Raw genomic sequence first — 15,944 nt, forward strand, 5'->3', positions numbered from 1 at the left:
CAGCTCACTGAGATTAATGACACCAGGACTGACAAAATGGGTCAGCCATGGAAGCGCGTTTGTGTGTGTTTGTGTGTTGGTTGAGGGGAGTGACATTTTATTCTACGTTATTTTTCTTCAGTGAATTTGAACATCAGTTACGCACACACAAACTAATTTATGCAAATTTGCAACTATCATATGCCACGCACACATGCATGTACATACTCTAATTTTTCATTAAATGGCTACGACAGGGCTGAACAGCAATCAACTATATAAAATAAAATCATATTTGTACAAGTATGGATTAAAAAGGCCACAGTAGAAGACAACCTGAAACATAAATAATCTGAATTACCTACACAGTTAGACTATGTAAATCGAACATTTTCTTAAAAAAATGATTGGAACTCACCATTACACAATACCACATTTACATATATATAGCACAGCCTTAAAAAGCATCTTATCAGGTCAGAATGTCACATGTGCACACGTTACATGTCGAAATACACAAAAAATTCATGCAGGTTCATTTTTGTGCAGGTGAAATAATAATTTAGTGGTATAGCACCAGAGATTACCAGCATGGAGTATGACGCTTAAAATATGCCACAGCAGTCTTATTTATAAGCCATAGCCCAAAATAGTGTTACCACCTGCACTGAATTCCTATTAGAGCAGACTATAAGGCCTAATGCTGTATGGTTTTCTTGTCTGAAACTTTAAAAGTCTATAGTATTTTTGCCATCACATATCAACAAATTCAATGTTCCTACTCTATCTGTCCAACTACTAACTAAATATAGCTGACAGAATTATCTGACCAAAAAACTTTAATTATGTTTATGTATGGAATATTCTGTTAATAGAATCAATCTGAAAATAATCTAAACATGCATTTTGATATTTTAATTTTCTACTTTTCTGCTTGTCATGGTTAAGAAAGTAGCAAGCATTGCATGAGAATACATGTTGCAAAACACTAAACATTACTGCAATTCAATGTGGGTAATGTTGCCTTCAAGTCCATCTTGGAGGTTCATAGCTGCCTTAATTCATGATTATGATTTAAAGCACTTTATAGTTTGGGTTTTTTGTATCATCAATGGCACATTGTTAATGTGAAAACTTCTTTCCAAATCCTTAATGCAGCACATATCACACTCACATTGGAAAACCATACAATCACAATATATCTGAAAGGACTTGAAGGCAGTGCAAGAATTGAGTTTGTCTACAGAACAGGGTGATGTTGTGGATAGAATTCCCTGGTCCAAATTTAGTATTGCAGTTAATAATCTCAAGCAGGCCATGCATTTCTTGCTACACATGTTCAAAGGGCAGTAGCTGTAAAATAATGTTTTACTATCAACTGTCAAACCTACATTAACTTGTTACACTCTATACTCCACAATTATTTTTTTTTTCCTTAGCATTCAGAGGAACAGAACAAACCCTAACCATTATCAGTGTGTCAGTTTTCTCCATATGATATAATATGGCTGAGGGAGTATATATGCTTGCCAAGCTTGTATCTGCTGTGTAAGGCTGTTTTCCCCTGCACTGTGAACATTGAGTGTGATGTACTGTAGATGAAATCCAAACAACAAAATCATTTGTTTTTCCCTCCTTGCTTTCATTGAATTTTACAATTACAGTACATGGAAGCCCAGAACCACAACAATGACATGTCAGACAAAGGCAGGGGTGTGGACACAAGCGCAAATGCAAATGGAAAAGCAGACAAATCCATAGGGCAAAGACATGGCAATTCGAAGACATAAACAGGCAACAAAAGAGTTAGAACAGGCAATGCAACATCTATAAATAAAAAAAGCAGGGTCAAAAGCAGAACTCAAAAGCAAAGGTAATGTGATAGGTAATGTGATAAGCTAGGACCAATGCTTTAGGGTATAAATTGAAATTTGTGCTGTCTAATCGTGTGTTAAAAAGTGTGTGAAGTGAATGCAATGTAACAGGATCAGCTGTAAAGTGTTGCAAATTCTAAGTCGGTTCATGGACTTTTGAGAAATTAAAGTTGTAAACAGTATATCTTTATTTATACACTTGTCATTTGATTAGGTAACAATTTTAACAAGTTATTTAGGAAACCTCTTCAGTCTCTTATTTTTAATTATTAATTAATCTACATATTTCATACATATTTCAATTAAAATTTTGATTAGGCAATATAAAACATACTGAGAAATGGTGATATCACAGTAATAAATTAATTAGTCAAAATTTTGCATACAGTTGAGAATCGTCTAAATTACCAGCCACAGCTGTGGTCTTAATGCCCTGATTTAAACTGATTTTTAAGATCGATTAGAAACATTAACCTTTTAGTCTGGAGTTAATAGACCTATGTCCACTGCAGCCATTGAGCCCTAAGAGCAAAACATGACATGACTAAAAGCAAATGAAATGGCTTATGCACCCACTGTATTGCTTAATAAATTACCCCTGACATTGTCATAAATCTAACAGGCCTATTTTTAATAGTGCAAAGCATTTTGGTCTTTTAATGGCCTGGTGCTTTGAACTTGCGGGTAGACTTGCAAAATCAATATAATCTAGGTTTTATATTAACGTTAGTCTTGTGCGTTTCTGTTGGGATCAATTACTGGCCAGTGTTATCAATGCTCTAAAAAGGTATACATTTAGCACATTACTTTAAATACAGTTCTATAGATTTGTACTGTACATCTTTGATAAACTAACTTAACAATTTATTAAGAATTAAATTTTTAATGTTAATTCATCAATTAATTCATTAATTAATGAATTTATTCACCCATCCATCCATCCATCCATTCATCCAGCCATCTATACATCCAGCTACCAACCCATCCATCTTATACATCTGCTTTGTCCTGGCTAAGGTCACATTGCATCAATAGTCTATCCCTGAGAGTGAGGCCAGTCTATCACAAGGCACAACTCACACACATTACACACTCACTCACATTGAGGGGTAATTTAGAGCCACCAATCCAGCTACTTGCATATCTTGAGAAATAGAGAAAATGGAGAACCCAGAGAAGGACTGTATGGACAGAAGGAGAACATGAGGAACTCCACACAGACAATGACTAGAATATAGGAGCAAATCAACAAAGCTGTAAGGGGACAATACTACTCACTGTGTTACTTTGAGATCCTATTTATAATATTAAGCACAATTAGACTCATGCTGAGGTATCAAAAAGGCTGAGTCACTAAAAAACAGAGCATGCAGGCTCTCAAATTGTCTTTCAGTATAGGCTTGAAATGATTGGTCATTTTTCTATTTAGCCTTAAGCTACTAACTTACTGTTGTTGTTAATAGTTATTTTGGATAATAAATGTGTAAAAAAGTAATGCAACAATCAAAGGGAACAGTGAACAATTTATTTAGCATTTGTTATAGCAAACTTTGGCAACTTCTAAATGTAGTACAATCCTACTATGTGGTACGTATAGATTTGTATGTGACTGGTTTTAAGGGTGGTGTCTATCATTTTTCAGCAATTGTCCATGTCTAAGGTTTTGCAGGTAAAGTGTTCAGGTATAGTGCAGGTATAGTGTCAAAACAGACAACCGCTTTTGTAATATTATTACTTTGTCTTGGTAAAAAGAAAGTCAGATGCCTGTGGATGGTTGAGAGTTTCAACTGCTATAAGCAATGTTGGATGCCTGAGCAATATTCTTAAACAGCTCAGGCTTGAATTAATCTTGAACTTGCTTTGAATTTGAATAAATAAAATAGGTTTTCTGCATTACCCCATGTCACCTTAAATACTTCAGAAACTTGATATCTGGGTCTGAAGAAGCATTTGAAAGACATTTGAGAAGGCTGAACTCTGCTTGAAAGTTTAAAAACACTCATCACTCAAAACTCCAGCCAGCTGTCCAGGAAAACATTAATCAAAACACCTATAGCCATCACACGCTGAGTAGGAAAATAAAGGCAAGTGTCTCCTGACTAGGTGAAGGACAGTAAAGACTCTTTAAATAACACCAATATGGATAAGTAAAGAGCTTAGCAGTATTTACATATTTGCTATAAATCCTTATTATTATTGTTATGCAGCCTGACACAACAGTTTTTAAACCAACATTAAGATTAACAGGTACTTGCTTATTTTGGCCCTCATTCAACAGATAAAAAGCAAAATTTTGCTGATGAATCTAAAACTAAAGTATCCTAGCTGATTTGGAATTAGTTGTGCACCACTGCAAATGCCTGGACATATGGTTTGTTATGGAGAACGTGACTGGGGCACAGACAACATTTTGACGTAGGGGAGTATCAAATGTTGATTAACTGCACTAGGAGGAACATAAAACATAATGCATCCCTCTTAGTGTGACTCTAGTTGTGTAACATTGTACAAGCTAATGGATGCAAATGGAAGGGAAATAGCTGGCAAATCACATTAGACATAGAAATGTATAAGATATAGAACAGTGTTTTTGCAGTTCTTAAAGTGTTTTCAGACTGGGTATTTACGTATGTAAATCTTTAATACTTATTTACACCACAAACTATTTAGGAGAAAGGCAGCTTAATAGTTAAGGCCCTGGGTGACAAGTTGAAAGGTCAGCGATTGAACCTCAGCAGCACCAAGATGCCACTGTTGGGCTCTTGTGCAAGAGCTTTAACTCTCTCTGCTCCAGGAAAACTGTTTCATGGCTGGCCCTATGTTCTGACCCCAGCTTCCTAACACACTGGGATAGGATTTGAGCAACACATTCCCTAGAACCGGGATCCACATAAAAAGTTTCGAAATATGTTGCACAATTAGCAATAAACATTATCCTGGGTCAGGGCCTAAAGGACTCAGAGTCAATTTCTGGCATACTGAGAATACACCATATAGAGGACACTAATGCAACAGATGGCATCATACACACATCTGCATGCTCATTCACACAATTTACAGTATATTATATTATATATTTCACACTGATGTGATTTTATTATATAATTATTCACTCTCACTGGTTAATAATCAATGTATAACCAATTTAATTACTAACATAATTTTTGTACATGGTTAACTTTAAGGTTAAAATTACAATTGTAATTGTACAATTGTTTTTTTTTCAGGTCGCAGGACATTAATTTTTCCCATTAAGATATTCGGTGGATCTCTTTTTTTTTATTATCTTGAATGGTTCTTAAGCTTCTATAAAGCAAAATAACCAGAGAATTGACGTTAATATAATCCATTTAAATTGCTTATCTATTTAAGCACCAATATGTATTTCACTATATTACTTGATTGATAATGTTTACATGATTATGAATGAATGACATAAGTGCACATTGTTTCAATTTTATTAATAACCAATTATTTGTAACACAAATCAAAGAGATCTGTCTGAATGTTTGAAGGATGAAATGCTGTTTGAATGGTTGGAGTCGGTGGTGCTATATCTGTACTGCCTGCTACTGCCACCAATAGGTCATAAAAAATGTTAACAGACCTGTGATAATAGGTTACTGTAAGTATAAGACAATATCAGTGACAGAAACTTATGTGGAAAGAGTGCCTACATTAATGTAAAGCAATGGCATCACAAATTAAGCAAATAAAGAATAATGCTGATTGAGGAGGCCGTGCAGAGGTCTTTATGCTCGAGTGTATGTTGGCCAATGTATGCGAGTGTGTCTCTAATCGAACATATATATACAACCATTAATAATCGAGAAAACGGCCTACAATTCCTGACACATCTGCGCATACATACATACATACATACAATCTCTTATATTGTGTTTCCAATGTGCACGTTTTGTGACACACACAGGTTCCGTTCACAAAGCCATTCTGCAAAGCATCTCACACTGCAGTTGCGGTGAGTTTGCAGGGTTGGAGTGGCCTTGCTTTCACCTGAATGAAACACACCGAGCAGTGTGTGTCAGACAGCTGAGAGGTGCGACTAGCTGTCCAACCAGAAAAGTGGAAGCTTAAAGTCACACACGCATACACACACAGAGAGAGTCTAACTACCATGCAGAGTGCATACTCAAATATATCTAACACTCACTGTGGCAATCATTAGTGAGTTCTTCCTTATCTGATTCTGCTGTGGAAAATAAGAACAAGATTATTTGTAACTTTGTGATCCTTTACACAGGCAGGATCTTTCACCCATAAAAGCTTGACAACAGCTCACTTTGAGAAGCGAGGAGCAACTACGAGCGTTTGATGGCTCAATTAAATGTCACATCCACTTGGTGGAGATCAATCACAAGGACCTGCAGTCTAGCAGGTGGTCATGTAGACTAAATTTTACAGTTCAGTCATTTCTCACCGTACACACCAGCCTCACATCTGAGTGCAATCTAACATGCTATGCCAAGATCTGTATGGCTCACCTGTCACAGGCTGCTCATTAAACACCAGTTGTGTGAACATATTACCACATTTGAGTAAAGAAGATGCCCCCTAATTCATAGATCAATAATGTATTTGAACCCTTGTTTAGAGAAACTGCATTTAAAGTAAGTAGGACAATACAATCAATGGCCACTTTAATAGGAAGACCTGATGTTCACCTGCATATTCATGCAATTATCCAACCAGCCAATCATGTGGCAGCCAAGCAATGCACAAATCATGCCCATACAGGCCTAGAGCTTCAGTCTATGTCCACAACAAATATCAGAATGAATGATTTCGTCTCAAAATGTCATCAGCCTAATACACTGACTATCATGAAAAATTTAAACACAAGATGACATATAATGTCTCCAGCCCAATGTTGAACTCATTTCACAAGTATTCTGGGTAGAATTTACAGTTGTATTATTACCATTACTTTAATCCCCTGTTAAAATATGCAGCACTTTACTCAATTGTTTACTGTACTATCATATACACAGATCATAAATGGGAAATTTTACTTGCCACAGTGAAACACAATGCACAAAAATGTCTGCTCTCCACCAAAAAATAGATTAGCCCAAAAAGGCTCATACCACAACAAACAGTCCGAGAAGCCCAATCTATCATCATTTCATTTAGAGCCATCAATCGCCCTTTTTATTTTTGTAGAGCAGTGACGAAAGAGTGCGGCCACAGCATGGCATGGAGGTGCGTTAGCTTAACTCACCTACATCTACAGAGAGAAACCAGCCAAACAGAGAAACACAAACTTTCTGGTAATTTATGATGGAAATTATAAAAATCAATCAGTGAAGACAGACAAATAAATTTGTATATCCAGTATGGTCTAGATGTGTTTGTTTATTTAATAATTTAATATTATTTATTTATAATAATAACACAAGACATAAAAAAACATTATGGCGGATTATTCCTATTCACAGTAAAAAGACTCATGGAGTAGCACTGTCTAATTATGTCATAAAGTTGTATGATGGCATTATTGTTTTCTTGATTTAGCCTTATTTTTCGACTTAATATAATATCAATTGATAAAGACAGCTGCTATTTGCACACTTTGCACATTTAAAAATATTCATGTTATTTTTATGGTCCTTTGGTTCATATGTGGCACAGTAATGGTTATGTAACTGTGACAGTAATGTGTCAGCTTTTTTGTATGTAATAGTTTTTACATTGATTTAATTTGTAACGGATTTCAGAAAGTGAGGACACTTTCAAAACTAAGACTTTTTTCTAATTATTCTAATTAATTTCTAAAGATTTAAAAAGTAAAAAAAAAAAAAATCTCTCCTAAACTTGATTTGCTCCATCTAACTTATTTGTGTAAAGTGTTAACAGATAATCTTTTTATAAATAAATAAATAAATAAATGTTTAGAATCCTAAAATAAAGTTTTTTTTGCTACTGACACTGTAAATAAAGATCAAGTACAAACATATACAAATATATGACTGTCTATGACATTTGAACAATATTGTATAAATATGTAAACCTCATTCATCTATCATCCATCAATTTTAACATCATAGCTCCTTCTGACACACAAAAATAAGCAAGTTTTTATTTGCTCAGGATCTGCTTTACCAGTATCATCCACAGCTCTAAATTCAGGACTAAAAGCACAGTTTTCTCTTCACCAAAGCTAAGTCTTGGACACGTTTCCTTTGAAAAGATCTAAAACCAAACTTTCTGGACCAGCCAAGACATAACAAGGACATTATCACACTAAGTACATGTGAAACGTAATCACTTTCGTCCATGTCCATATTTGTCTCCTAAACTGAATTAACTCAGATCATGCAGTGAACATTAACTAAAAGTCACATCTACAAATCAGCACCTTGAAACATTCACTATAACCCACCTAAAAATCCAAATTGTCCTGATGACTAGTATCTAAAACAAAAGCCAGAGCAAAAACAGTAATTTATATTACCTGTGTGACCTTCTCTGTGACGTTGTGTGTGCGGTCGATGAGCTTGCATGGAGCAATGATGTCCATTTCTCCAGGAGGCAGAGCAATAAGGGGATCAGGTTTAAAGTCCACAAAATTGAGAGTGATCTGTGGGATCTTGCTGATTGCGCGGTAGCGCATGAGGTCTGAATCGGAGGTAGAGTTAAGCATGCTGGACTTGTTGTTTACTGCTCCTGTAAAAAATAAATAAAACATGCATAGACGTTTTTGTTGTTGATACCATTAATAATAGATGTAAAACACAACTACTCTATCTGTATTTGTAATTGTAGTTACAGCTTAGGTCATATTTTGTAGTACAAGTCAAAAACAAAGATCACCTTATACTTTTCTACTCTTGCCCTGCCCTCTACCTGGGCTCTAGCTTGCTTACCTGTACTGCTGGTCCCTGGTCGTATGGAGTGTCTGCGTTCCCATTCAGGCTTCATGGCCTCTATGTCATCAACAGAAGATGCGCGGCGCATACTGTGGAAGCTCTCACGTGAGCGGCTATGCGTCAGGCTGCAGTTGGAGGCTGAGGTGTCTGGGTTGAGCCTGTGTGTCCGTGGCGAGGACTGACCCAGGGGCAATGTGGAGGAGTGTGTTGTGGCCGAAGGGGGCGGCGTGGACTCACTTCCCAAGAGAGTGCGTCTGTCGTCAGGCCACAGGGATGAGGATGCCGTGCCTGATGGAGTGGTCGCAGAGGGGCAGACCTGCTCATTTTCTGGCAGTGAGACAAGCTCACCGAGTGCCATAGACTCGTGACTGCTGCCACGCCTAATACTGGCAGTCCTGCGTCTGGCCTCAGCGTCCTCATGAAGACATGACCTGCTGTGTGACTGCAGGAGAGGCAGGTGCAGACGAATACGACGCGATCGATCTGAAACAGAGAGAAAAGTTAATCAGCATGTAAAAACTTAAACTTGGGCTTTGTAATGCTATGTTCTTATTTAGGCCGCTTAAATTATTGCAGTGGAAAAAAAACAAAGTTTGTTATTGGAAGAAGAGCAAAGGAATACTTGTGGCACGCCAGGGGAAAGGCAGCCGGTGGTTCAGACCCTGGGTGGGGCTGTGCAGTTTATCTTCAGTCATGACTTCAAAGTTTAGAATGAACATGATCACTACACCATCTTCATTTTTGACCGGCACCACATCTACCAGGCACAGAAAGCATGAACCTGAGAGAGAAATAGAGACAGAGAGAGAAAGAGAGAGAGAGAGGGGGTATTATTTTAGTGTTTACAAATTCTTGTTTCAATTTCATCAAAAGGTTTTACATAACTAAATACTGTAATAAATAAACAAATAGAACCAGCAAAAGCTATATTAAATTAAACATATTTTGGCATCAAAAACAGAGATGCTCTCACAATTTACATAAATATGAATAAAAGCCAGTTTCATCACATTACTAAGATGCATATGCATTTTCCAATGATAGTTTCTTAAGACAAATTATTTCATTGAATTTTTTATTGTAAAGTCCTTATACTAACGGACATTGTCCCAAAGCAGCTTCACCGAGATAAAGCGGTAATAAAAGAATGTACCGTGTTTTTCGGACTATAAGACGCTACTTTTTCCCACGTTTTGAACCCCGCGGCTTAAACAATGAAGCGGCTTATTTATGATTTTTTCCTGGGTTTTTCCCGGTTTCACAAACTTCAAGCCAAAAAACTGAACCCCATAACATTAGACCAATTAAAAATTCCGAACGGAAACAAAAAAAACGCACCTCACCCGTGTTCTGAGCTGCACGGCATCGGGAGAAAAAAAGTTTTTTTTAAACGCACGACGATGCCAAAAGATCCCAAGAGAAATAGACGTGAAAGGAAGGAGGAAGACAGTGAACAATGACTTTCTTGGTAGGCTACTGTTTAGATACAAGCCGTTGTAACGCGTTGAGTCAGGGTGATGGGATAGCTCGCTAACTCCAGTTGCAACAGAAATAATATAAGCACAGACAGGTTTCCAAAACTCGTGCTTTTTTATTATTCTTGGCAACAGCGTTACGGGTTAGTCAAAGAAACTTAGAAATGAGCATCAGAAAATAATAAGGACATAATCCTCGTCTTGAACACACGCAGTGATCGCGGAAAAATGCAATGCCAGGCTATTCCCAAAATACCGCTATGCTCCTAAAGGAAGCGCAACATATTTCACCCTTTACACCATGTATAACATGTCTTTCGTTAAAGCCTGTGTAAAGTTCATTAGTGTAGACAGGTTTATAGACAGCTGCGGCTTATTTATGTTCAAAATAAAAATATTTGTCAAATTCAGTGGGTGCGGCTTATATATGGGTGCGCTTTATAGTCCAGAAATTACTGTATACGTTTGTCCCTAATGTGTGAGCCAGTGGTGACTGTGGTAAGGAAAAACTCTCTGAGATGGTATGGGGAAGAAACTTTGAGAGGAACCAGACACAAAAGGAACCCATGTGAGTGGCTCCAAACATCCATTTATTATAGTTCTTCATTGATAAGGTATGCAGTGATAAACAATTAAATGCAACCTGTTTTCCGGAGCCATTGTAGTTGACTGTTTATATTAATTTACCAAATCCATACTCATAGATCTTGTGTTTCTTTGTTATTTAATGGATCTGTAGGCTATAGATGTGGAACAATCCCCAGCTGTACAGAGTGGCCTCTAAATGAATAGAAAGGCACAAAATGCTGAGTGGTTAATCATCAACTTGAGTGAAAAAAACACTTGCTAATATTCTTCAAAACTTCAATTTATTATTTTTGACTCCTTGCATAATGTACTGCACATAAAGATGAAAAAAAGGAATAAATAAAAATACTCTAAGTGTTATATGTCTAGACAGTTTCTAAACAAGAAAAATTCTCAATGCAGAATACATATCTGTTGTAAAGACAAATACAAACTTTATTTAGTCTACTTTGCAACATTTTAGAAATAAAATCAACGGGGTTCATGAAGAAAACAGCTACAACAAATTGTATTGCATCATTTACTTTTTAATTGCTCAGAACTTTTATTAATAAATATTAAACTGCCAATAAAATATTACAGCACACACATAACAATTGATCACCTGAACAGTAATGGAACTGTAATAAATGGACATTTAGTGTCAAAAACCCAGCCATTATGGATGCACAAGCCAGTGCACTCTTAGTGCCGGTCCCAAGCCCGGGTAAATGGGGAGGGTTGCGTTAGGAAGGGCATCCAGCGTAAAACGTGCCAAATCAAATATGCGGATCACAAATGAGAATTTCATACCGGATCGGTCGAGGCCCGGGTTAACAACGACCGCCACAGGTATCGTTAGCCGACAGGGTACTGGTGGAAATTGGGCTACTTTTGGCCGAAGGGGGAGAAAGAGAGAAGGAAGACGTCTACAGAGACAGCAGGGAAAGGAGCAGTGTAGGAGAGTGGAGGTTCGGGTTGGTATTTTAATTGGTGGTACTATGACGGGTAAAGGGAGAGAGATAGCTGATATGATGAAGAGGAGAAAGGTAGATATGCTGTGTGTTCAGGAGACCAAGTGGAAAGGGTGTAAGGCCAGGAACATTGGAGGTGGGTTTAAACTGTTTTATCATGGTGTGGATGGAAAGAGAAATTGTGTAGGGGTGATTCTGAAGGAAGAGTACAGTAAGAGTGTAGTGGAGGTGAAGAGAGTTTCTGATAGGGTGAGGATCGTGAAGGTGGAAGTTGAAGGGATGATAATAAATGTCATCAGTGCCTATGCTCCACAAGTTGGCTGTGAGATGGAGGAGAAGGAAAGATTCTGGAGTGAATTAGATGAAGTGGTAGATGGTGTACCTAGGAAAGAACGATTGGTGATTGGGGCAGACTTTAATGGTCATGTAGGTGAAGATAACAGAAGGGATGAGGAGGTGATGGGTAGGTATGGTTTTAAGGAGAGGAATGTGGAAGGGCAGATGGTGGTAGATTTTGCTAAAAGGATGGAAATAGCAGTGGTGAATACGTATTTTTAAAAAAAGGAGGATCATAGGGTGACATATAAGAGTGGGGGAAGGTGCACACAGGTGGACTATGTGCTATGCAGGAGATGCAACCTGAAGGAGATTGGAGACTGTAAGGTGTTGGCAGGGGACAGTGTAGCTAGACAGCTTCGGATGGTGGTCTGTATGATGGTTTTGGAGGCGAAGAAAAAGAAGAGGAGAGTGAGGACTGAAAGAAGAATAAGATGGTGGAAACTGAAGGAGGAAGAGTGTAGTGTGAGGTTCAGGGAAGAGGTCAGACAGAGGCTCGGTGGTGTTGAAGAGGTGTTGGATGATTGGGCAACTACTGCAGGAGTGATGAGGGAGGCAGCAAAAAAAGTACTTGGTGTGACATCTGGAAATAGAAAGCAAGACAGGGAGACGTGGTGGTGAAATGAGGAAGTGCAGGGGAGCATAAGGAGAAAGAGGTTGGCAAAACAGAAGTGCGATAGACAGAGTGATGAGAAAAGTAGGCAAGAGTACAAGGAGATGCAGCAGCAGGTAAAGAGGGATGTGGCGAAAGCCAAGGAAAAGGCATATAAGGAGCTGTATGAGAGGTTGGACACTAAGGAAGGAGAAAAGGATTTATACCAATTGGCCAGGCAGAGGGACCGAGCTGGGAAGGATGTACTGCAAGTTAGAGCAGTAAAAGGATGGAGAGGGAAATGTGTTGACTAGTGAGGAGAGTGTGTTGAGAAGGTGGAGGGAGTATTTTGAGCAGCTGATGAATGAGGAAAATCATAGAGAGAGAAGGTTGGATGATGTGGAGTTGGTAAAGCAGGATGTAGATAGGATTGGTAAGGAGGAAGTGAGAGCAGCGATTAAGAGGATGAAGAGTGGAAAGTCGGTTGGGCCAGATGAGAGTAACAGTATGGTTTCATGCTGAGGAAGAGCACCACAGATGCCTTATTTGCTTTGAGGATGTTGATGGAGAAGTATAGAGAAGGTCAGAAGGAATTGCATTGTGTGTTTGTGGATTTAGAGAAAGCGTACGACAGAGTGCCAAGAGAGGAGCTGTGGTACTGTATGAGGAAGTCAGGTGAGTCAGAGAAGTATGTGAGGGTGGTGCAGGACATGTATGAGGACAGTGTGACGGCAGTGAAGTGTGCAGTAGGTACGACAGACTGGTTCAGGGTGAAGGTTGGACTGCATCAAGGATCGGCCCTGAGCCCTTTCCTGTTTGCAGTGGTGATGGACAGGTTGACGGACGAGGTCAGTAGGAGTAAGACAGAATACATGTGTGTGAATGAGAGGGAGGGCAGTGGAGTGATGCGGTTGCAGGGAGAAGAGCTGGAGAAGGTGGAGGAGTTCAGGTACCTGGGGTCAACAGTGCAAAGTAATGGAGAGTGTGTTAGAGAAGTAAAGAAGAGAGTGCAGGCAGGGTGGATTGGGTGGAGAAGAGTGACAGGAGTGATTTGTGATAGAAGGGTATCAGCAAGAATGAAAGGGAACGTTTATAGGACACTGGTGAGACCTGCAATGTTGTATGGATTAAAGACAGTGGCATTGAGTAAAAGACAGGAGGTGGAGCTGGAGGTAGCAGAGCTGAAAATGTTAAGGTTTTTGTTGGGAGTGACGAGGATGGACAGGATTAGAAATGAGTTTATTAGAGGGACAGCGCATGTAGGATGTTTTGGTGACAAGGTGAGGGATGCGAGATTGAGATGGTTTGGACATGTGCAGAGGAGGGACATGAATTATATTGGTAGAAGAATGCTGAGGATGGAGCTACCAGGTAGGAGGAAAAGAGGAAGGCCAAGGAGGAGGTTCATGGATGTGGTGAGGGAAGACATGCAGGTAGTTGGTGTGAAAAAGGCAGATGTAGAGGACAGGGTGGTATGAAGACGGATGATCTGCTGTGGCGACCCCTAATGGGAGCAGCCGAAAGAAGAAGAAGAAGAAGTGTCAACCAAATGACGATGGGTTCCCTTCTGAGTCCGGTTGACTTGCTAAATAGTCATAAACTTAGAGGGACTCATTTATAAATGTAAAATTTATGTTAACATCTTTCTATTTCTGTAAAGCTGCTTTGGGACAGTGTCCATTGTTAAGAAAGCTATACAAGTAAAATTGAACTGATTTGAACATTGATTGTTGTGCCACATTATTATGAATATATTGCCAGAAATATAATTAGATGGAATATAATAAAACATATTTCCAAATTTACTTGAGGTAATTGGTATAACTCATACTTAGCTAATGACAGCCACTGAACAGAAAGTACACACCGTGCTTAAACACTCCACATGTGCACTATTTAGAAACAATAAATGCTGTCATTAATAGTCTGCTTTAATCAGAGAAACACTGTTTCATAATAAACTAATAATAGCAACACAACATTTCCTACTCACTCTTTCTCCTTATCTCTATATGCATTTTTCTGCAATATCGAAGTGTAAAAAGGGCCAAACGGCACAGAAAAAAGCCATAATCACCCAGAACAATTTTAAATGATGCCTGAAGTAAAATAAACTTTCACTGAGTCACTTGCTTTGCAATATAAAATACTCTAAATGCATGACCCTATAGTTAATAGAAGGTAACCTTTACGCACAAACCTTGCAACTAGGAGTCCTGTGAGTTCTGAATTAATTTTTTTTTTAAAGCTTTTAATTATAATAGGTATGTATAAAAATGTTATAAAACAATTACAGAAAAGTTATAAATAGCCTAATTGATACAATACAGTAAACTTTTTAGGCTCTGTTTAACTCAGTACACATTCATTTATCTAGATTTTTTCTAGTGTAACAAAATTATTTGTAAACAAAACCAGTAATAAAAAAATTATAATCTTGTTTTATACTAAGGTGAAAAACACTCACTAAATTAAGCACTTTTCTAAATATGTATCCAATGTTAAAAGAAAAAAGCTTATATAAAAACATTACCTCATGCTAAAGATTACTACAGCATCCAGACCTGGAGTGCAAAATACTGCAGTTTTTAAAGCGGAAAAATAGTCACTGCTACCTTTTCATCCACATAAAAGTGAATGAAAGGCTGACAGAATGACAATCAAGATCAAAACTGGAGAAGGAGAGAGAGAGAAAGAGAGGAGAGAGAGAGAGAGAGAGAGAGAGAGAGAGAGAGAGAGCGAGAGAGAGAGAGAGATTGGTCTGACAACTTAATCCTTGTCATGACAGAAACAGAGGAAATGCCACATGGATTACAGGTCTCTTTACACCATCTGGTGTGTGTGTGTGTGTGTGTGTGTGTGTGTGTGTGTGTTTGTTTGTGTGCATGCTATGAATAGTCTATAATCAGTACAAACCTTTACATCATATCAGAAAAGCATTAATAGCAGTGTATACATCATCCAACCCATCATCAAGACTAACATCTTAGTGTATGGTTATGTAAGCAGTTAAGTTGATTCCTTTTTTGCTAGACAAAATATTAAAAACTGTAATGATTTTATACTTTTATGATTTGTATACTGTGTGTCTGTCTACTGTAATATTTGCAGGTTTTCACAAAAAATCATAATACTGCACAATTCAGTTCAATTCAGTTTTATGTCTATAACACTTTTCAGAAGGCACATTGTCTCAAAGCAGCTTTACAGAATGTAAAAATTATAAAACAAAGTTCAATAATATTTCAGTGTACATATGT

The 15,944-nt window shown here is 38.0% G+C and overlaps 1 protein-coding gene across 2 annotated transcripts in view; it reads right to left on the bottom strand.

Annotated features, from left to right (window-relative positions):
• kcnh2b (potassium voltage-gated channel, subfamily H (eag-related), member 2b) overlaps positions 1–15,944 on the bottom strand; it is a 226,855-nt gene that overhangs the window by 92,684 nt on the left and 118,227 nt on the right. The window contains exons 3-6 of one of the 2 annotated variants that reach the window (XM_046847059.1): positions 9,363–9,521; positions 8,738–9,223; positions 8,326–8,537; positions 6,025–6,063 (exon numbers count right to left, since the gene is read on the bottom strand). In XM_046847059.1, the coding sequence (XP_046703015.1) occupies positions 6,025–6,063; positions 8,326–8,537; positions 8,738–9,223; positions 9,363–9,521 (896 nt within the window). The remainder of the gene's footprint in view (positions 1–6,024; positions 6,064–8,325; positions 8,538–8,737; positions 9,224–9,362; positions 9,522–15,944) is intronic. The other variant, XM_046847060.1, reaches the window with a different exon arrangement.

Source organism: Silurus meridionalis, chromosome 4, assembly GCF_014805685.1.
Source record: "Silurus meridionalis isolate SWU-2019-XX chromosome 4, ASM1480568v1, whole genome shotgun sequence".
Lineage (NCBI taxonomy): Eukaryota > Metazoa > Chordata > Actinopteri > Siluriformes > Siluridae > Silurus > Silurus meridionalis.